Source organism: Anomaloglossus baeobatrachus, chromosome 3 (genome assembly GCF_048569485.1).
Source record: "Anomaloglossus baeobatrachus isolate aAnoBae1 chromosome 3, aAnoBae1.hap1, whole genome shotgun sequence".
NCBI classification, from domain to species: Eukaryota; Metazoa; Chordata; class Amphibia; order Anura; family Aromobatidae; genus Anomaloglossus; species Anomaloglossus baeobatrachus.
Window position 1 is genome coordinate 102,534,355 of NC_134355.1, and position 23,395 is coordinate 102,557,749.

A 23,395-nucleotide genomic window follows, 5' to 3' on the forward strand; every position below is an offset into this window, starting at 1 on the left:
CTGTGTGTTCGGCTAATAGTTACCGTAAATCGGTTGGTGGCAGCGAATTGTGCCAAGGATTATTGTGGGGAGGCCAGTGAGATTCGGGGAGATTTTATATATTCCGCCCGCGGAGGTCGGGGGAATATATACCTTACTCTCACCGGGGACCCTTCAATAATCGGCATAAGTAGTATAGCGGCCTCCTTGCTTATGGTCGGGCAATTCCATAATTGGCCTGACTATAAGAGGGGCGCTAGAGAGCGCGTCCCGTGCTCTGTCTGTCGGTCGGGAGGTATAAAGGAGGGGTGACCCCCACTTGTTACCCCCCGATTGTGACGTACTGGTAGCCAGCGCGGGGGATTTTTGAGTGACCCCCCCGGTGGTTTGTGACAGGCTGCTTAGTGTTATTTATCCCTGTTTTATCATCAGGAGATTATCATTAGAGGACTAGTAAAGCTGCTCACAGGTAGTCCTCCATAGTCATGAGCTTTGTATCACCCCACCCACACCACGGATCGACAGCTTTCCGCATATACATAGAAAGCTGTCACACATGCCAAAACCATTACTATGATTGTATTGCCCTTTAAAAGATAAGCTGAGTTGAAATCAATAAAAATATATTTTATAAAGCTTGCCAGCACAGAATTGTGTATAGCAGGTTTATATGCATAAAATCTATAGTATTGTACAGACTGCAGAACACTGTAAGTATATGCAAACAAATTGTCTTATGATTTGGCTGAATATCCCTCCCCTGCATGGCTCGCTTCCTACCTGCAACTTCCTGTATGGTGGAACGTTTGCGCAGATCACCTTGTATGAATGCTATTTAAGAGACTATATTTATTTCCGAAACACATCTATAACCATGAGTGCGTGTGTGTGCTGTGGTTCAGGTTCAACACCTCCCTCACTTTTATAAATAGAAAATGACTAGTGGGCTGATAAAGTAACCTGAGAGTGACACACTTTATAAGCAGTGTATTACGGGCCAATATTTTTTCAAATAAAGAATCAAGAACATTGAATTTTTGGGGCAAACTTTGTTGACCAAAATTATAACATTGAAAAATATCATACAAATCCAGCAACATATTCTACCGAGGTCAATAAATTATCAGTACTGGAATAATCTACTTTTCAACATATAGAGACCTCACCATGACTTAGCCACCATCCAAAACTAAAACATAATTGACAACCTTTTAAACTTCTATTCCCAAAAAATGGTGACATTTTATATTTGTGTAACCATACCAATTTTCTGACAGGCCAAACCCCATCTAAAATCAATTGACACCTCCTAAATGAATGTTTAAATGTTCCTCTCGGTTGGTTGAAGCATTCTAGGAGGTTTCTGCAGAACCTAGGAGATTTGCCAATTCTTTCTTAGTTGTTGGGGAGGTCTACTCTTCCCTGTTATGGGAGAGATGGCAAGTATGCTAAAACTATTCTTATCACGGCTAACCTTTAACTCATTCCCTAAAAGGATATTCGGGAAAGATATTGAAAACCTATGATGTTCAATTTCTGACCTCTTAAACTTTCCAAATGGATTTCAAGATTAGGACTCACTGGGAACCATTATATGAGAAGTGGGGGCCCAAAATATCATTTGAAAAGTTGATTATTAGTGATGGTTGAGCACTAAAAATGCTTGGGTGTTCGTTACTGGAGCCGAGCAGGTCAGACTGTCTGACTCAACTTGAGTGACGAGTATAATGGAAGTCAATGATTGGACAGTTCGGCTTTCTTCCCAGATACAGCCAGGCATAAAAACAGAGCATTTCCAGGGAGAGGGAGGTTGGAGTTTTTTTGTCTTTTTTTTTGGGGGGGGTCACACTACATCCCAAAAGCGTTGTTTTAAAATCCAGTGAGAGCAATTTAGAGACTGCGACTGGCTGTCCTTCGGGTGTCTGTTCACATCATGCAGTGAAGCAGGCCTGTGCTTTGTGTTCATTGTTTCCCTGATAAAACATACTTGGCCAAGCACCGCGAGTACCCAAGTACCCCGATACTCAATCGAGAAGTGCTGAGCACGCTACCCATCAATATTGATTATGTTTAGGCCAAGTATGAAAAGCATACAATTCTAGGTGCAAAGTGCCACATGTTGGGTTTATGAAGGAACTTTATGAAATCAGTACCCCTTGGAAAACTTCTACTGATACTGATTCTTCTACTCAAAGGTGTGTTACATTAGTAGTTTGGCAAATAGTGGGAAGTACAATCCCTGGCTGCATCTAATGAGCAGAAATACATTTTCTTGCATTGTTAAAATAATCATTTGATAGGTTATGGTCAACAACTTTACTTCAGAGGCAAAAAGCTCCAACAGCCACAGAAACAATCTTCACAGGTTCTAATTTTAGGTGGCAAATGGGTAGGCTTAATTTCATACTTTAGTATTCGATACGTGATGACATGGAGGGAGTTACTACTACACTATATACTATGAATATAGTTAAAGTTACACAACTACCCAATTCTATGGATCAGAACTGCACATATATCAAAACAGAAGACATTAATGAGTGTTTTATTTAATAAATATTTATCATACACCTTATCATGGGTACCTGGATCGACGGATATGTGCGGTTATTTTCTAAACTGCGTTCACCAAGGATACTGCCGGCCGATCGTCCTTCACATTTGTATCGGAATCTCATCCCTCTTTGACGGGGCTGCTCAAATAGCTCTATGTAAGGTTCACCTAAAAACAACAGGGCATTATGAAAACAAGCTGTGCAGTAATTCATATAGAAATGAACATATAGTCATTAGTCACTAAAGTTCTTGGGTCTACTAATATTCTTTATACTTCGGTAGCACGCAATATCTTAGACTGGTTATCTGTACCCTTCTAGTGAGTAATCCAACAAAGCATGATCAGTGGAGATGAACATTTTGGGCACTTATCCTCTGAGCAGGAGGACAAAGGGGTCATGGCACTTGCAGAACACAGCCCCACATGTATAGGTTTGGTTGTGGCTAGTACTTCAGTTCAGCCCTTTTTACTTGAATAGACTGAAGTACAATACCATTTCTGTGCTTAAATGAATAATAAATGGGCTGTTATCCACCTGCTGGTTCTGTGGCTCCTTTATGCTGCTGATTGATGAGGTTTTCAAGACAGGACCCAGGAGTCTAGTATTGATACTCAAAAAATATGTTTTATTACCTTAATTAGTTTTATCAGTATCCTAGTCAATCTTTATACATGTCTCATACACGGATGAACATTTATTACTGCCACCATAATAGATAGTAATGACTACTGAGCTTATAATATCATGAGTAAAAATATTTTAAAATATTTTAAAATAACCATAGACACATACTGACAAAAAAATAAATCTTTATTGAGATAATAAATGTTGACGAACATACTAATGTGATAAAAACTCATTCTCATATAAGAAAATATGTCTACATCAAAGATGCCCCCTCAATTACACTTTTATGTATATTGAGGGGTCGCATTACTATATCTAATTTAGCCAACCACTATATTTGCCCTTGAGAATTTTACCATGGGTTAACATATTTACTCAGACCCTATTGTATAATTACCCCATTATTGTACATACATGACACCTGACATCATGCTTCACTTACCCATAAGTGTGTTGTGCATTATCATATGATGACCTGTCAGAGCACAAAAAAGATAATCAGCAAGTGATTTTCCAGATTTACAGTATAATATCTCTTGAAAAGTCAAAATAGAAAATACTTATCTGTCATCCTACGTATGACTTAATGAACTCTAATAAGACCTGCTCTGAGTTTATCATATACTAGCTGTACTACCCGGCTTCACCCAGGTTAATAACTGTTGTTAACAAAATAGAATGTATTAACATTCACGGGATAGAATGTTTAAATAGAATGTATTAACGCCCGGGATAGTAAATGTCTCTATGTTTCTCTCCCTTTCTCTGTCTGTCTCCCCCTCTGTATATATCTCTCTGTCTCTCTCTCTATCTCTTTGTCTGTCTGTCTTTTTCCCTGTCTGTCTCTGACTGTCTCTGTCTATTTCCCTATCTGTCTCTCTATCTCTTTTCCTGTCTGTCTATCTATCTCTGTCACTTTCCCTGTCTGTCTTTTGCCCTGTCTGTCTCTTTCCCTCTGTCTTTCACTGTATGTCTCTTTCCCTCTCTTTCCCTGTCTGTCTCTTTCCCTGTGTCTGTCTTTTTGTCTCTTTACCTGTCTGTGTCTGTCTCTTAACCTGTCTCTCTCTTTCCCTCTCTTTCTCTGTCTGTCTCTTTCCCTGTCAGTCTGTCTCTTTGTCTGTGTCTGTCTCTTTGTGTCTGTCTCTTACCCTGTCTATGTCTGTTTCTTAGCCTGTCTGTGTCCTCCTCTTCCCCTGTCTGTGTCTGTCTCTTTCCCTGACTGCATTGTGACATGCCAACATTGCATATAAGGGCGTGGCTGCGCATTCTTCTGAAGTTCTGGCTGCACTGTGGCTCCCAGCTCCATTCACTTTAATGGAGGCAGTTTTTTTGGTGAATAACTGTAAAGCGCGGGGTTAAAATTTCCCCTCAAAACATAGCCTATGATGCTCTCGGGGTCCAGAAGTGTGAGTGTGCAAAATTTTGTGGCTGTAGCTGCAACGGTGCAGATGCCAATCCCGGACATACACATACATACACACACACACATACACACACATACACACATTCAGCTTTATATATTAGATTTGTGGAGACAACCGTGGACAAAGTCAGATTGATCCACTGGAGGTGAACCACCGAGTGCCGATTGTTGTTAGACTTCATCAATGCTAAAGTTCAAGCAGAAGACCACCTAATTTGAAGTTGACATTGGACTGATTCACAAACAACTTTTTAGTCATATTCATAGGCGGCCTATAGTGATGGGCGAGTGTGCGCGCAACTGCTTGTTAGTCGAGGGAGCATCAGGGTTTTTGGGCTTGACTCGAGTACCAAGTATAATGGAAGTCAATGTGTAACTCAAGCAATTTTTAACTCTGATGCTCAATTCTCAACTCATCAGTAGCAATTTTCTCTCACCCATGGCAATGGCCCAGTTCACTATTCTAGGCAGTAATGGTTGGCAGCCCTCATCTAGCACACTAGGCAAATGCCCCATCAAGCTTTATTTTAGAAAATAACTATTACCGTATTTTTCAGATTATAAGATGCACTTTTCGTCCCAAAAATTTGGGAGGAATATGGGGGGTGCGTCTTTTAAGCTGAATGTAGCTTACTGGGGGATGGTGGAGAGGGGTAACAAGAGCCAGGGACGATAATCTGGGCTATGTGCTGTTCTGTGGGCAGTGCTGATGCTGATGTTACATAGTTACATAGTTACTTAGGTTGAAAAAAGACCTAGGTCCATCTAGTTCATCCTTCCTCCACCAGTTCTGGCTGGGCTGTGCTTGCTGCGGGGGAGGTGAGGCAGGGCTCATCTTGAACATGTCGGCGGTGCGGGCTTCAAATAATGGCGCCCAGAGTCAGCGCATGTGCAGATTGAGCTCTGGGCTCAATATCTCACCTGGGCATGCACTGCCTCTGGTCCATTGATCTCCCAGCAGCGGACTTAAGGAAAATGGCGCCTGGAGGTGGTGCATGCGCAGATGAGATCTCGGCTTGTCACTGGCCAATAGCTCAATCTGAGCACACGCCGACTCCGAGCGCCATTTCTTTAAAGGCCACTTGGCGGACAGTTCCTGGATGATGTTGTCTCACTGAACCCACAGCGAGCATCTGGGACACCAGCATCGCCCTACTCCACCACCGCCTCTGCATTCTGTGACCCCGCCGCTCCACCACCACTGCTGGCCACCCCCCCCCTGTAAGACACCACTAGATTATAAGACAGACCCCCTTTTTTTCTCTAAATTTAGGGTTTATCTTAAAATCCAGTGCATCTTATAAAACAAAAAATATGGTATATGACCTGTGTGCAATGATAAGAGCAGGCTGTAAGCGACAGTGAACATTAACATACTGGACATATAGTATCAGATTGGATAGCTGGAAAGTCTTATGCGGGCTTTACACGAGACGACTGATCGTGTGATGCATCGTCGGGGTCACGGTTTTCGTGACGCACATCCGGCATCGTACACGACATCGTCTCGTGTAACACCTCCTAGCAACGCAGTATCGCTCACAAATCGTAAGTCGTGTACTCGTCGCTAGGTTTCATAAAATTGTTTAATTAAAATGGCGGCAGTTATTCATCGTTTCCGTGGCATCACACGTTGCTCCGTGTGACACCACGGGAATGATGAACAGCAGCTTACATGCCTCCCGCGGCACCCGACGGCTTAATGAAAGGAAGGAGGTGGGCGGAATGTTTACATCCCGCTCATCTCCGCCCCTCCGCTTCTATTGGCCGGCTGCCATGTGACGTCGCTGTGACGCCGAACGTCCCTCCCACTCGAGGAAGTGGACGTTCGTCGCCCACAGCGAGGTCGTCCGGAAGGTAAGTATGTGTGACGGGTGTTAAACGAGTTTGTGCGCCACGGGCAACTAATTGCCCGTGACGCAAAAACGACGGGGTCGGGTACGATCGATTGTGCCATCGCACAATTGGTCGTCTCGTGTAAAGCACGCTTTAGAGTTGCAACTGTAGACTGGAGTCTAATGGGCCCAACAGATAGCACCCACAGGGCATGGCATTCATGTTGTCCTTTATAAAAAAAAAAAAATGGATTATCAAAATTTTAAATGATCAGACATACTGAGATGATAAAGCAACTTGTAGATCCAGTGTACCTGGACACTGATACGAAGTGCCATTATTAGTTAGATATGAAATAGTAATCTAAGTAACATGATACAAGAAGTTTTTGCACTATGTGAAAAAATGAATAATGCCAAACAAACCATCCCCATCAGGAGACCGCCTGGCAGTCTTATGGTTTGACACAAGGTTATATCATGTACGTTTTACCTTGAGCTGCATGGGTTAAATTATGCTGTGACAGAGGTGAACTTGGCGATGTGCCAACCTATTCTCTTGTGCATTTGCGGGAAATGAGAAGAAAGAATGTAGTCTGACCAGCAATGGCACATTTCACCACGTCAGAAGCATGGTATATTTTCTTAACTGTTTAAGTGCTATGTGCCGTGAAAATGCATCCTGCAAAATACTCACCTACTATGTTGGACATATACTTAACTAAACAGTCTAAATAGTATTACAGTAAGTGTCTATCTGATAATATATACACATTAGCAGTGCCCATGATTATGCATTCTATGCTGCCATGACAAAGTACCCACCAATACCTCCATATTGTATAAAGTACTATTATTAATGATTACATCATGTATTACCAACACAGCTTATCTATCAATGGCTCAAAAACAAAAAAGACCAGACTCTTTGGTACCAAGCTTATAATTTTCCATATATACCAATAAAGGGAGCACGTCACAAACACAACATAAAAAACATATAAATCGTGATATATAATAAAAATATATTGATAACAACTATTTAGCCTCATAGTATCAAATTGGTGGCAAGAACATCCACAGTCACAAAAGCCTCCATGTCCTCTGTAATAGTAGCCGTGTATATGCAGCTTCCCTCCATTGAAATGAATGGCATTATAGAGAATAATCACTGCTCTTACTTAGAGGTTTCCATGACTTTCCTTCATTTCAGTGGTTAGATTCACTGGTTAGCAAGGTCTTCTAAACCCATGAATACAATGATTGGTCTTCATGAAAGTCAGGTCACAATCATTGTAGTACCGGTGGTTTTGCTGTCAGGGGCAGTTATAAGCTGCCGTCTACCATTAAGTAAATAAAAATAGGCATTAATTCACAATCAAAAGATGATTTTAGTTTATTTCAACAAAATGTAATTACCCTTTCATCCTTAGACTCATATGTGACGCCCCTGATCTTATTAGGGTGTCACAGGGAACTGCACTTCTTTTCCTTATGGTGCAGAACTCACCCTCCATGGTTCTGGGATCTTAACTATTGGTATTGCTTCCATCAGCATTCCAATCCTAGCCCCACCTCACACCACACCCTGTCAGGCACACTAGTGGGTGGTCTAGCTGGAAAAGGGACACCCGCCTAGGGGTCAGGCAGACTGGTGGGAGGGACTTAGTCAGTTGAGTGGTAGCCCTCAGAGAAAGAGGAGCTGGAGGGAGTTTTAGCTCCCTGGGAGACTTTTGTTAGGTCGCAGACGGTGGTCTGGGACCGGGGGAGTCAGAGACCCGGTCGCAGGGTATTGGAGAAGGGTGCCCAGAGTTAGTTTTTGAGAACAGTCGGCCCCGGAAAATCTAGTAACCTAAAAATCTAGTAAAGTAGGATAGTCTCTTTATGAACTTTCCCCAAGAGCTCAGAGATCGAAGGCACCAACATGAGGGGAATGGGGATTTCTAGCTTATGCGGCCCATTGAAATCCCAAGTGTCATCCATCGAGAGCACAGCTCCTCTATTTAATCATAGGGAGCGGTATCCCGAAAGCTTCAGGCCAAGGGGTCACTCAGAAACATCTAAACATAGTGCATTGAGGCAGGTCCAGAACCATCAGCAATACCAATGGGGACGGATTCCTGGACAAGCTCCCCCAGCGGCACCCAGAGACTTGGTTTACTCCTGTGTCAGAGTCTGCTTAATGGTCGCACCAACATCCACATGGCCTGAGTGAGTACGCTGATCTCCCTTGAGTCTGCCCGCCTGGTCTGCACCACGCTTCCCTACACCTCCACCCATCCAGAGTCTCGGGGCCTCCGCTACCCGTGGAGGGAACGTCATCTGGCTGCCCCACTCCATCTCCCCCGGGTACTCCCATCGACAGCGGCGGTACTTCCCTTACCGCGAACCACTGGTGGCGTCACAAACACTAATCCCCTGTAAATAGTTCCCCCTTTTATTTTCGAGTGGCCGTAAGCCCCCGGGTCCGGAGACCCTCGAGCCACAGTAACCCCGAATCCGAGCAGTCCGACTGCTGCAGGGGTGGTACACATAAAATAAATAATATTTGGCTAAAAGACGTAAAAAGATCATGGTGGCGTGGTGGCTCAGTGGTTAGCATTGCAGTCTTGCAGCGCTGGGGTCCTGGGTTCAAATCCCATCAAGAACAACTTCTGAAAGGAGTCTATTCTCCTCGTGTTTACATGGGCTTTCTTCTGGTTTCTTCCCACCCTCCAAAGACATACTGATAGGGAACTTAGATTGTGAGCCCCAATGGGAACAGTGTTGCTGATGTATATAAAGCGCTGTGGAATATGTTAGCGCTTTATACAGATTAATATTATTTTCTATCTCCATAAGGTTCCACAGGTTTTGAGAATAAGGAAAACATTAGATATAATACCAGATTGTAACACGGACACAGGTCGGGTGATGGCGGGCGAGAGCCTGGTGGGAGGGATGAGTTTGAATGTATGGGACTTAGATATAAGAACCCAAATACATGTATTCACAGCTTAGATACCTATAAATAGATGAACGATGCTTTGAAATATCATTTTTTTCCATTTTCAAGGTTCCAGTAGGTGTACAAATAGCAACTATTAGAAAAGACAAAGAAAGGAAGAGAAAGGCAACAATAGGAAGTGTGAAGGAGGGAGAAAGCAAAAGTCACAGTTACATCGAGCTTACGTGAATCATTCGTGCATCAATGAAACTTAAGAAAACGTAAGACACCAAGTCAGCGTAGAGACAGCATGTTATAAAAGTGTTCTGTAATGCTGAAGAAGACAAGACCCTACTAGTCTTGTCTGACAGGTGAGGCGTCGAGCGAGCACTACACGAGAGGAGAATGGTGATCGGTGTCCATAAATGTCTCTCTTTAAAGTTACTATATCCAGAACTTGTATTCTTTGATATACTATATATATAATGAAACATATCCTCTCTATATGGTACTAATAATACCTTCTTGTCCACTATACCGGGTCCCACCCTAGATCACTGTCCTATCTAATTGGGGTATCCTAAGTGAGACCGAAGAACATATGGAAAAAAATATATTATTTCATGTAGTTATTCTCTAGCCCTTGGCAATGGGATTGAATATGACCTGGGAGATATTCAAATATTTGGCCCCAGACTTAACAACAACTCAACCAACATGCCATTATTATATATTATATAATGGACTTTTTCTTGAGTTACTATGTTAATATTTGGCTTATTGCAGTAAGATAATTTATTTAAATGAATCACAAGTAATTCATACAATAAAATTATATACTTTTGGTCTATAGTATCCATTGTATGCACACTTTTTAGACAAGCGAGTATTTTGACGATATAATTTTTAAGAAGATTTTCCAAATCCAAGCTGTATAAACCTGAATGTTTATTGGATGAACCAGATCAGGTGATGTGTATTTGCGTAATGAGGGAGGGTACAGCCTAAGGATTTATCAAGGTGTGCAGAAAAATTAGGCAGCTTATTTTCCTCAGGCAAAATGGGACAAAAAGAGATTTAGCTGACTCTGAATAGTAAAAAATTCTTAAAAATCTTAGAGGGATGCAGCACTTTTGGAATTGTTAAGATATTGTGGCGCAATCACAGAACCATCAAAGGTTTTGTTGGAAATAGTCAACAGGGTAAAAAAAAATCTCGTGACAAAAAAAGACGTAAATTAACTGCCAAAGATTTCAGAAGAATCAAATGGAAAGCGATATGGAACCAATTATGCTACAATGCTGTTGACGCACCCGCGGGGTCTTGGGGAATTACTCATCACCGGGCCGGTTTTGGGGAGTTTGGGTTGTCATAGTGGCCTGACCCGGCTCAGTGATCCCGTGGTGTCAACTAAAATGATGGGGATGGTGGTGATGAAGGGTAGTTGTCTTTCATGATGCCACCTGTGGTATGCAGCCAAGAGGGAAGCCACCGCTGCGCAAGGTCTCTCTCTGCTGGGGCAAATGATAACGCAGCTCAGATATTGCAGCTCTCCACAGGCAGAGCTAGGCCCCAGGGAGGATGTTGAGAGCATTAGTCCACCTCATTGTGGAAAGCGTGGGGCATGGGAAGAATGACACGACGACACAGCGGTTGCAGTTTAAGGTGTTTATTCACTGAGTTGCTCCTGTCGTTGGACTGCCAGACTCCACTGGGATGGGCTCCAGACGATCCCGGATAGTTCGGGGGCCGGTAACGGAGGGATACTTTGTGAGTCCTTCCTCCCTGCGCTCTGTTGTGTGAGTCCCTGCGACTTGAAGCTATACAGGGACCTCTGTCTTTGGGCTGGTTATGTTCCCCGTCCAGTCTAGCAGGTAGTGCGAGTCCGTTGATGGGACGCCCTATGGTCACGGCTCCTGGTTCTATATGCTGTATGCTGCATTGCCCCGGGCGCTGTTGTGGGCCAGAAGACTTGAAATCCTCTGCCTGGCGGATTCTGCTGGCAGGCACCCACCAGCCTAGGGCTCTGCACCCTGAGATGTGCGCCGGTCCTGAGGGAGCTATTAGCTCAACCCTCAGTGACCGTATTCTACTGCATCTCATTTGGTTCCTGGTCGTCTTCAAACGCTTTCTCTGTAGTGTATGTGTGTGGCTCCTACTCCCCAGATCATTCGCCCCGCCAACTCGAACCCCATAGTTAGTGGGTGGGAGGCCCCAGACGATATGGTGACCATCCTAAATGACCCTACCCTAATCCCGTCCCGGTGAGAGGGCAACTGGCTTATGTGTGATTGTGGATTTTGTGAACCGGCACCGACCTCCTCCTTACCCGGTATGAGTACCGTGCCTCTGGTGAGATGCAGTACCATGTGGCAACTGAAGCCACAGGGGCGCCACACTGTTATATTCCAGAACCACAACCTCTCTGGAGTGCTCAGAAGTACAAGGTGTTCAATACTCAGAGACATGGCGTAGATAAGAGAGGCTGAAACCTGAATACCACCTGAACAAGACAGAGAAGTCAAGACTTGTCCAAGGAATATTTTATGGGTTGATAAGATGAAAGTGACTCTTGGTTGGCCTGATGTATCAGCCCGTGGCTGTATAAGTTACGGACACGGACCTCCACTTCAACTCAGCAACAAGCAAGGTGGAGATGGGGTACTGCTATATGCTGGTATTATTAAAGATGAGTTAGTTGGACCTTATCGGGTTCAAGATAGACTCAACATCAAAACATATTGAGAGTTTTTAGAAGACACTTTTTCAAGCAGTAATATAAGAAAAAGTCTGCATCATTCAAGAAAACCATGATTTTTATGCAGAACAATGCTACATTGCATGCATTGAAATCTCCATGCTTGGCTGACAGTAAAGGCCTTAAAGCTAGAACAATAATGACATGGCCCCTTCCTAACCTGAACTAAACCCTATTGAGAAGTTGTGGGTTCTTCTTAAATTGGAGATTTAGGGTTAAGAAAAGCAGCCAGTTGCCTCTCTGAGCAATAATAACATGTCAAAGACACGTGCCACTGAAATGGTGTGTGAATAAATTAAAAAAAAAATATTTGCAATCCAAGATTATAGACATTTTGCTCCTCAGTAAGCAGTAGATGCCGCACTCCAGCGATCCTCAAACAGATGTCTCGTGGCAATCCGTACTGATGAAGGTCTAAAATTTGACCGAAGCATCTGTAATCTTGGATTGCAATTATTTATTTATTTTAATTTACCCACACACCATTTGAGTGCCAAATATCTTTGACTTCATATTATAGGTTTGGAGCCGACTTGGGCACCACCATCTGTAGACGTTCCACGGATTCTATTCAAACCTCTCTGAACAGTGTCTTGGGGCTGCCCAAAAAAGTTGATCATCATTAAATTAAGAAACAGACCGACTGCATGGATGGAAGGATTATAACTGATATTGAAAAGAAGGGTGTCTATATAGGTCACTAATATGTTTTTCTAAATGTGAGAAATTTATTTTTGTATGTTTTGAGCTGTTTGGTTATTATTCTTACTCAACAGATGAAAATAAACAATTGAGATGGAAAAATGTACCTTTTTTTATATAGTAGCATAAATATTCTGCACACTAATAGTTGCCCAATCATTTTGCACACATAGATATTCTTCTAAGAAAGACAAAAGCTCACTTTTACTTTCTTAAATATTCAGGTTTCAGGTTTATTAAGCTGTTGGACTGACTGACGGAACTGTGGTCGTTCAATAGTAAAAGTAATCATCAAAAATACCAGTTGCCTAATAATTGTGCCCACAGTGTACATATTGGTACATCACTGAGTTTCGGAACTCTTGTAACACTTTTCATATATGACAACTGGCAGATACTATATCTTTCAGAAAACATATTCAGAAAAGTCCCTAAACTTTGGGCCAAAAGAGAATTAGAATTACTTATTATTCCTCTATTTAGGTCAGCAGGATTTGTTGGGGCCATGAATCTTTCTGTTTGGAACTATTAAAGTGAAAACGTGGGGGAAAAGACTTGACACCATTGTGAACAGATCTCAAATGTTTTGTCACATCAAAAGTATATGGTTTTGTAATATGCCTCCATTCAGGATCCATACATTTATTACCAATGATGGGATGAAATCTTATCCTGCTACTTTGTAAAAGGAATTCCTAAACTCACATAGGATCCAATATCATCATTGTCACTAAATATATGTCTCCTGCTCTAAAACATATAATAATTGAGTAAGTTATATACTTGGTTTACCCTGTATCAATTAGGGAAAACTATTGACCTTGATATCATTTCGTAAATGCCTAAGGTGGCCATACACATTTGTAAAATGTTGGCTTATCCTACCACTTTTGACCAGACCGACCAATTATCTAATACACACGGGGTTGGCTCTCCCCAACAGTAAAGGGGGCTTTACACGCTACGACATCGCTAATGCGAACTCGTTGGGGTCACGGAATTGGTGACGCACATCCGACCGCATTAGCGATGCCGTTGCGTGTGACACCTATGAGCGATTTTGCATTGTTGCAAAAACGTGCAAAATCGCTCATCGGTGACATGGGGGTCCATTCTCAAAAATCGTTACTGCAGCAGTAACGAAGTTGTTCCTCGTTCCTGCGGCAGCACACATCACTCCGTGTGACGCCGCAGGAACGAGGAAGCTCTCCTTACCTGCCTCCCAGCCCCAATGCGGAAGGAAGGAGGTGGGTGGGATGTTACATCCCGCTCATCTCCGCCCCTCCACTTCTATTGGGCAGCGGTTCAGTGACGCAGCTGTGACGCTGAACAAACCGCCCCCTTAGAAAGGAGGCGGTTCGCCGGTCACAGCGACGTTGCCGGCCAGGTAAGTAGTGTGACGGGTTTGGGCGATGTTGTGCGGCACGTGCAACGATTTGCCCGTGTCGCACAACAGATGGGGGCGGGTACCCACGCTAGCGATATCGGTACCGATATCGCAGCGTGTAAAGCGGCCTTTAGTGTTTAGAGCCTAAGGCTTAGATAACTGTCAGGAAAATTACTATTTTACCAATTTCTTCCTAGTAAACTTTTTACATACAGTACTACCAAAAGTTTGGACACACCTCATTCAATGAGTTTTCTTTATTTTCATGACTCTGAAAATTGTAGATTCACATTGAAGGCATCAAAACTATGAATTAAAACATGTGGAATGAAATACTAAAAAAAGTGTGAAACAACTGAAAATATGTCTTATATTCTAGGTTCTTCAAAGTAGCCAGCTTTTGCTTTGATTGCTGCTTTGCACACTCTTGGCATTCTCTTGATGAGCTTCAAGAGATTGTCACCGGATATGGTCTTCCAACAGTCTTGAAGGAGTTCCCAGAGATGCTAGGCACTTGTTGGCCCTTTTGCCTTCACTCTGCGGTCCAGCTCACCCCAAACCATCTCGATTGGGTTCAGGTCTGGTGACTGTGGAGACCAGGTCATCTGGCGTAGCACCCCATCACTCTCCTTCTTAGTCAAATAGCCCTTACACAGCCTGGAGGTGTGTTTGGGGTCAATGTCCTGTTGAAAAATAAATGATGGTCCAACTAAACGCAAACTGGATGGAATAGCACGCTGCTGCAAGATGCTGTGATAGCTATGATGGTTTAGTATGCCTTCAATTTTGAATAAATCCCCAACACTGTCACCATCAAAGCACCCCCACACCATCACACCTCCTCCTCCATGCTTCACGGTGGGAACCAGCTATGTAGAGCTCATCCGTTCACCTTTTCTACAAAGACACGGTGGTTGGATCCAAATATCTCAAATTTGGACTCATCAGATCAAAGCACAGATTTCCACTGGTCTAATGTCCATTCCTTGTGTTCTTTAGCCCAAACAAGTCTCTTCTGCTTGTTGCCTGTCCTTAGCAGTGGTTTCCTACCAGCTATTTTACCATGAAGGCCTGCTGCACAAAGTCTCCTCTTAACAGTTGTTCTAGAGATGAGAAGGTGTGTCCAAACTTTTGCTCTGTACTGTACGTGTGTTTTCATTAGGAAGAGGAGACTAAAGGGCACTTTACACACAGCGATATCGCTATAGGTATCGCTAGCAAGCATACTCGCCCCCGTCGGTTGTGTGTCACAGGAAAATCGCTGCCCGTGGCGCACAACATTGCTTACACCCATCACACATACTTACCTGCCTAGTGATGTCGCTGTTGCCGGTGAACCGCCTCATTTCTAAGGGGGCGGTTCGTGCGGCGTCACAGCGGCGTCACTAAGTGGCCGCCCAATAGAAGCGGAGGGGCGGAGATGAGCGGGACGAACATCCCGCCCACCTTCTTCCTTCCTCATTGCGGGCGGCCACAGGTAAGGTGATGTTCCTCATTCCTGTGGTGTCACACGAAGCGATGTGTGCTGCCACAGGAACGTCGAACAACATCGTACCTGCAACAGCAACGATAAATCGGGAAAGGAACGACGCATCAACGATCGTTTCACACGCAACGACGTTGCTAACGAGGCCGGATGTGCGTCACGAATTCCGTGACCCAAACGACATCTCGTTAGCGATGTCGTTGCGTGTAAAGCGGCCTTTAGCCTCTGCCAGACATCAACTTATCTCTCCTAAGTACAAAGAGATGGAGCATGTTGAAATTCAACATGCCTGACTTTTTTTTTTCTTCCGGTTGGGGAGTACCATAACATCTCATGCATATTAGATGATTTCAGATCCTGTTAAAAGTGGTAGGATTGACCAATATTTTACCAATGTGTATGGTCATCTTAGGCATTTCCAAACTGTCATCAAGGACAAAACATTTCCCTAACTAATACAGGGTAAGCCAAGTATAAAACCATCACACCTAGGTGAGCTACAAATAACAATTATGGCAAGTTTCCACTAATAATTGGTGACTAGTATGTGATATGTTTGGATGCTTAGTATTTAGTGGTACGATAAGAGCTTACGAGTTAATTAAAGGTTTTAAGAAAGAAGCTGTTGTGTGAAATTATTACCAATCACACATTAAAAGCCAACAGTAAAAGTGCCAAGGCTCACATTACTCTGAAGAAAAAGGACTGGATATGCTTCCAAGCAGCACTTGGGAAATCCCCACAATAAAGGGAGTTTTTGCAGCATGTGGAAATTGGTTTATTTTTTTCAATGAATATTTCCTATGTCTAAAATAGTTTTTAATGTGTTTTACAGTTGATCTATTGTGTTAGGGTCAGATCGTTGGCAATCGGTTTTATGATCAAAGGAGGACATGCTACCACAAGAATCAGATAAAGGAGATTCACAGAGAAGGAGTTAATAAATGGAAACACAATGAGCATCTTCTTAAATTATTCAGTAAGTATATCATTCAGTTCCATGTTCCAGTTCCATGAAAGAAAACTGTAGCAGCCGAGGGAGCTATTTCTATGTTGATTATATGGTCGGATTGAAATGCAGACAACTCTGGAGCTGATAACAGCTGATAAATGGGGGTGTCGGGTGTTGGAACCCCACATATCCAATATTAATAAATTATTATTACCAAAGTAGTGAACAACCCTTTGAGGCCATAGCTCTTTGGTCTATATAACATAATACTATTTTTTTTTCTCCCAGGTATTGCATATACTATACTTGAGGTTCTCAACCTTTCGTATGTAACCCTAGGGCTATATACCATCGCTCTAGGAGATACTTGCACTGTAAAAAGGCATTAATAGATAGCACAGTGTAGGGGTCTTATGTATATTGAGAAACGCTGTAAAAGGTGGTGACTTGTTTCTTACTGTTTTCTCTGTTTCCATCACTCCGTTCTATAAAAAAATCATGCCTTGTGCCTTCTATGTTACAATTCCTTGCTTCAAACATGCAACAAATAGAAAAGGCCTAGGGACTAAGGGGAATTCCAAAGCCAATGGCCTCGAAAGTATTGACATAGATGTCCAAGCTCCATATGTCATACACCAGCAAATGACTGAGGTTGAATTTTTCTATAACTACAATCAGATAACTTTTCCATCTATCTTGTAGAAGAGATCTCTATTATCAAAGATATCATATAGTTATGCTGAAGTCAGAGATCATGTGGGACCAAGAATGTAGCAAAATTTTATTGGCATTTAGAAAAGTCACGCAGACAAGCTAACACTCTACTCCTTTATGACATTTAAAAAGCCTAAAATCATCAGATATAAACCACATATAGTTTATATACATCATGTAGCTCTCCCACAAAGTGTAGGCTTGCCACCCATGTACCAACATCTACCCACACCTTTAATTGACAATCTATCTAGTAGCAAATTCAAGACCATTTAGACCTGAGCTGATATTTTCCAACAAGTAGACAAAAATTTCCAAATATGGAGGGAAAGGTACTGGACTGGTGTAGACTTAAAGGAGTTGTCTCGGCATAGATATTAAAAAGTTTATCTACTACTTTTACATTGATAGCCTATCCTTAAGATAGGTTATCAATGTGTGACCGGCCAGGGTCCGACAGCTATCATCCTCACCAATCAGCTGTTCTCGGTGCTGGCGGTGGCAGTAGGAGGTTGGAAATGGTCAGTTCCGGAGGTGCCCCATAAACACCGCTATTGACCTCAGCCGGGTACTGCACATCCGCTTCCCATTCAAATCAATAGGGGGTAGATGTGCAGTACCTGTCTGCGGTTGCTATCAGAAGAGCATTTCTGGCTGCCTGCTGCCACTGTCGGCATCGAGAGCAGCTGATCAGTGAGAGTGTAGGGTGTTGGACCCCAGCCAATCCTAAGGATAGGCCATCAATGGTCAAGTAGTGGACAACCTCTTTAATAACCTAGCCACAGGATAGTTCATCAATAGCAGATCAGTGGGGATCAGACACCTGACACCCCATCAATCAGCTGTCATTTGCTTCAGTGGTGCTTGGAGGTAAACACTGTGAATAAAAGCTGTGCTACAGTAGCCAGCAATGACAGTCAGTGGCCACTACACATTGCACAGAGTTGTGCTTAGCAGCTACATTCAAAGTGTTTACTGTAGACCACCACCAAAGCAATTTACAGCTAAGAGGTGGGAGTTCTGCATGTTGGGCCCCCACAGATCTCTATTGATGACCTATCCTATGCCCAGACAACCAGTGTAAAGGCAGGAGTGACCTCTGGAGTGGCAGAGATGGCAAATGATGGAACTTGGATTGATCTTGAACATATAAAACCAACTTTCGTAAGTAGAGAGATATAAAACATAAAAAATCCAGAATATCAGTCAACTTAATCTTCCTTTTATATTTTTTAAAGAGAAGTATAAACGTAAAACGCAAATAATCTTTGATTTGATCAAATAACGTGGACTTATTGACTCTTAATTAATAGCAGGGAATAGATAACCCTATTATACGAAAAAAAGAAGGGTATCTAGAAATTAATGTTGAAACTGGGACCTGTAAAAAGTCAAAAGTAAAATCTATAAGTTAATGTAGTGAAATTGCTTGTTACATATGTACAGTAGATTCAATTAGAAATAGCTATGATGTTATAAAAGTTTTCACTGATGAGACAATCAAAAAATTTCAGTATATTGTAAATTACGATTTTGATTCTTGTAAAATGTGACAATGGTAAGTATTTGCATCACCTACAAATATCCGTCTCTTATTGACACCCATTCACCCTAATTAATCAGCAGATTCAGTCTTACGCTTAGTCATCAATATTAAGAAGGACATTTTTTGACTACACACATGACAAAAATGGCTGAAAATAAAAACTTCTAATGACATAATACAAATTTAAGTGAACATTAACTTCAAAGCAAACCTAGAGACAAACGATGAATAATTTTCAAAGGGGAATGCTCGTGACTTTAGCGCGATATGACACTTTTATAAGTGTCAACACTTTTCTCACTGAAGGGCTTTTCCGGAAGAAATTAGCATGATCGACTACACATAAGTGTTAAAGCCAGCTGATCTTGCTGATTTCTGTAGTGTCAGGCAACACTCCTATGTTCATGGGGACAATCTGACTTTTTAGGAAAGAAGTAAAATGTATGGGTCAGAGCTGAATGGGATAAGTGGAGGTCCGCATGACAGTAATTCTGCCATGATTAAAATGGATGAGGATTGATTGTTATAGGATTAGGTCCATAGGTGGGGGGAAGAGGAAGGTATTTCTGGGAAAAATGCGAGAAATGGGGACATTTAAGGGAGACCTTAAAGTGAAGAGGCCCACCTGCCCACCCTATTTGGATTGTGTTATTATTATTTATTATTATAGCGCGATATATTCCATGGCTCTTTACAAGTGAACAGGGGTATACATAAAAAATAGGTACAAGAATCATGAACATTTTAAAAACAGACTGGTACAGGAGGAGAGAGGACCCTGCCCGCGAAGGCTCACAGTCTACAGGGGATGGGTGAGGATACAGTCGGTGAGGACAGAGCTGGTTGCACAGTGGTGTACTGGTCTGAGGATTATTGTAGGTTTTTCGGAAGTAGTCAGTCTTCAGGTTCCTTTTGAAGCTTTACACGGTAGGTGAGAGTCTGATATGTTGGGGTAAAGCATTTCAGGGTATGGGGGAAGCGCAAGAGAGATCTTGTATGAAATTGTGGGAAGAAGAGATAAGAGGAGTAAAGAAGAAGGTCTTTTGAGGATCTGAGGTTGCGTTCAGGTAGTTACTGGCAGACTAGGTCACAGATGTATGGATGAGACAGGTTGTGGATGGCTTTGTATGTCATGGTTAGTGTTTCATTCAATATAAAAGAATTTAGAATTTGGTATTTGTTTTTATTTTCCAATTTGTTAATATGAAGTTGAGTTGCAGTGGCGGCCAAGACAGTAAGGAGGTGGGATCCTTGGAGTTGGAAAGTTTTGTGGTGGGGGTTAATCAATGTGGATGGTTCCCTTTAGCAGGGAATTAGAATTGGTTGATCTGGCACTTATTGGGGCTCTGGACGAAAGTGGACCCCTGGGCTCAGTGATGGCCTTTGTTTTTACCACTAATGGGGATGTGGCACCCTTGAGCTTGGTTTCATGGCTGAGGGTAAAATAATGCCGTCAAATATTTTGGATACGTGTGCCAGATCTGGTAGCTCCAAGAACCTCCTTCAATTTTTCCACGTAAATATAGGATTATATATTTATATTATTAATGTATGTTTACAGGGGCCACTGTGGCAAATTATATCCAAAGAAGAAGTATCCCATGTTTTATTAGGGCGGATGAGGTATAATAGTGGTTTAAAAATAAATGGAAGGTGAATGGAACGAGTTGGGCCATATACTGTCAAGTTTTAACATTCCGAAGGCTTGCTCTCAAAATACAGGAACACAGATTGCCAGAGGAGTCTAGTAGCTGCTTTTCCCCATCTAATCTAATGTATGTGTTGGGGACAAATAGCTGTTGGATGATTCCTTTCTTGTGTGTGAGTGGCATTAGGTACAATGGCAACAATTTGGTGAGTGAGAGGAACCACTAGATCCATGTATCTATCTTTTATCCATGGGAAAGATGCATGTAGACAATTCATTCTCATTCCCCTACCTCCTTCAGTTGACTTTTCCCAGTTGTAGTTGCTCGGGATAGAATCAAACGTGTCTGGTGCTTGGATCCATAGAACTTAGTTCAGTCATATCAGGGAGTGCTCATTTATGTTAAGTATACTACAGGTATGATATATTTGTTACCAATTATGTCTCCATGCTGAGATCTCTGTTTTTATAGTAGGTACTGTGAAAGCGCTGCACTGTATATATACATTACAATTTCATAGCATCCAAAAAGGATGATTAAAGGGATTGTCCCATAAACTATATGCTTTATCTATCCATATGATTTATAGTTATTCGGATTCTAACGGCTGAGACCCAGATAGGTGAAAAGTAATCAAAGTCTACGTGATTGAAGTGGTTGTAAGTAAGAGTGATCACTATTCAGTTTCCTGCCTACAGAAGAGCTGGTCACATGATTACCCTGCCTACAGAAGAGCTGGCCACATGCTTACCCTGCCTACAGAAGAGCTGGTCACATGCTTACCCTGCCTACAGAAGAGCTGGCCACATGATTACCCTGCCTACAGAAGAGCTGGCCACATGCTTACTACGACTCTATTCACACAGGTGACTTTGAGCCCAATTTTAGGGATCAATGCAAGCCTGAGAAGCCTGACCTACCTGGGCAGGTGATAAATGTTTATGAGACAACCTTTTAAGACAATGCATTGTCATATTTGGCATTGATTGTTGATATTTTTCTAATCAGACAAATGCTAGAAATATTTGCTGAATAAGGTGAATAAAGTAGGACTTCGAAGATCCTTTCACTTTCTGATGAGTTGGACTAAGTAGTACATAAGTGTCATCGATTTTTGTCCCAAACATCATGTTTGTCAATGCTTTCCATGTATTGATGCCTCAGTTAAATAAAGCTTTTATAGAAAGGTGGGATCTAATCAGCTGTTGAAAGTGCAGTGATGTCCTGGACGTAGTGGCCATGAATATCAAAGTCCTAGAAAACCCTTCTAAAGGGATTGTTCTACTACAAATTCATTTCTTTTAATAAGAGTAGTGGGGAACAGACTTTTGGAACCTTATCATTTCTGAGAACAAGGGGCACTTAGCCTCAGTCCTTGGCTGGAGAGCAGGTTGACTATGTGCTGTTCCTTCCTCCAGATATCAATGGGGAGTTTGATAATAGTAAAATGCTCTAAGTCAGCTATTTGGAAACTTTCCCTCCAATTTTTTAATGTAAAGAACATTGTTCATATTCATAAATATCGGTATTAGCTACTTTATAACAAAAAAACTGTTTAGGTTTAGTGGCCATGAGAAAATCATGGTTTCGTTACTATGACTGGCAAACCCACAATAGCAAGAACATTGGTATTTAAATTAGTATAGTAAGTTCAAGTGAAAGTGTTTAAGTGTAGTCAAATGTACACAATGAGAAATATCAGCTGATCTATTGACATATAAAATTCACCCAGATCCTGTCGTGGGGCGCTTTAACTAACAACTTGTGCACAGAACCACAATTCTAGTCTGAGACTGTGCTCAACAACATCCTCCCTGCAAGAACTCTTAGGCTATGTGCGCACTTACCGGATTTTGCCGCGGATTTTCCGCGGATTTGCTGCATGATTCGCTGCAGAAAATGTTCATAACATCTCTGCAGTGAATCACCAGCAAATCCTATGGAGAAAAAAAATCCTGTGCGCACTGGGCGGAATTTGACAGCTGCATGTTTTGCTGCAGGAATCCCGCAGCAAAAACAAGTGCATGTCACTTCTTTTCCGCACATCGCTGCGGGATTTCACTCCATTGACTCCAATGTAATCGTGAAATCCCGCAGGGAATAACGCAGGCAGCAAATTCTGTGCGATTCACTGCGTTTTCCTGCGTTATTCCCTGCGGTATTTCGCGGTTTACCTCCGGTAATGTACATCGCCTGTCTGCGGTTTTGCAGGGAAGTGATGTCATTACAGGAAGAGGAAGCCGTGCAGAGAGTAAACACACAGAGATCACAGACACACATCACAGACATAGAACACATAGACACAGACATATAGAACACACATAGAAAGAAAACGGAAATATAGAAAACAAAGAACGTGGGCTCCGCTGCATATTTACCATCCAGCCGAGGTAAGCACACAGCGGCGGCCCGGTATTCTCAGGCTGGGGAGGGAGAGGGGCAGGGGTAATGTCCCCCGCCTTACTCCCCCTCCGGCAGCCGAGAATATCAGCCGCAGCTGCCCCGGCACTGTCGCATACATATATGCGGCAGCACCGGCGTGTCCTCGGCTCTTCTTGCCGCCGTGTAGCAGTGGCAGCAAGGTAATACAAGGGGTTAATGGTGATGGGGGACCACCGCCATTAACCCCAGGCTTGATCATGGCAGCGTTTATGTGACAGCTGACATGATCAACCCGTAAGTAAAGTGAAAAAACACAGACACCAAAAATCCTTTATTTTAAATAAAACAAACAAGCCTCGTTCACCATTTTATTAACCCCTCCCAAACAAAGCTCTGACGTAATCCACAGGGTCCTGCATAATCCACAGCTCCGGCTCCGGCGTCCTGCACTGCTGACATCCAGCCGCGACT

At 42.6% G+C, this 23,395-nt stretch overlaps 1 protein-coding gene across 1 annotated transcript in view; it reads right to left on the reverse strand.

Moving 5' to 3' along the window:
* REL (REL proto-oncogene, NF-kB subunit) overlaps positions 1-23,395 on the reverse strand; it is an 81,006-nt gene that overhangs the window by 50,191 nt on the left and 7,420 nt on the right. Inside the window, exons 2-3 of the mRNA XM_075339360.1 lie at positions 3,607-3,639; positions 2,565-2,701 (exon numbers count right to left, since the gene is read on the reverse strand). Of these exons, the coding sequence (XP_075195475.1) occupies positions 2,565-2,701; positions 3,607-3,639 (170 nt within the window). The remainder of the gene's footprint in view (positions 1-2,564; positions 2,702-3,606; positions 3,640-23,395) is intronic.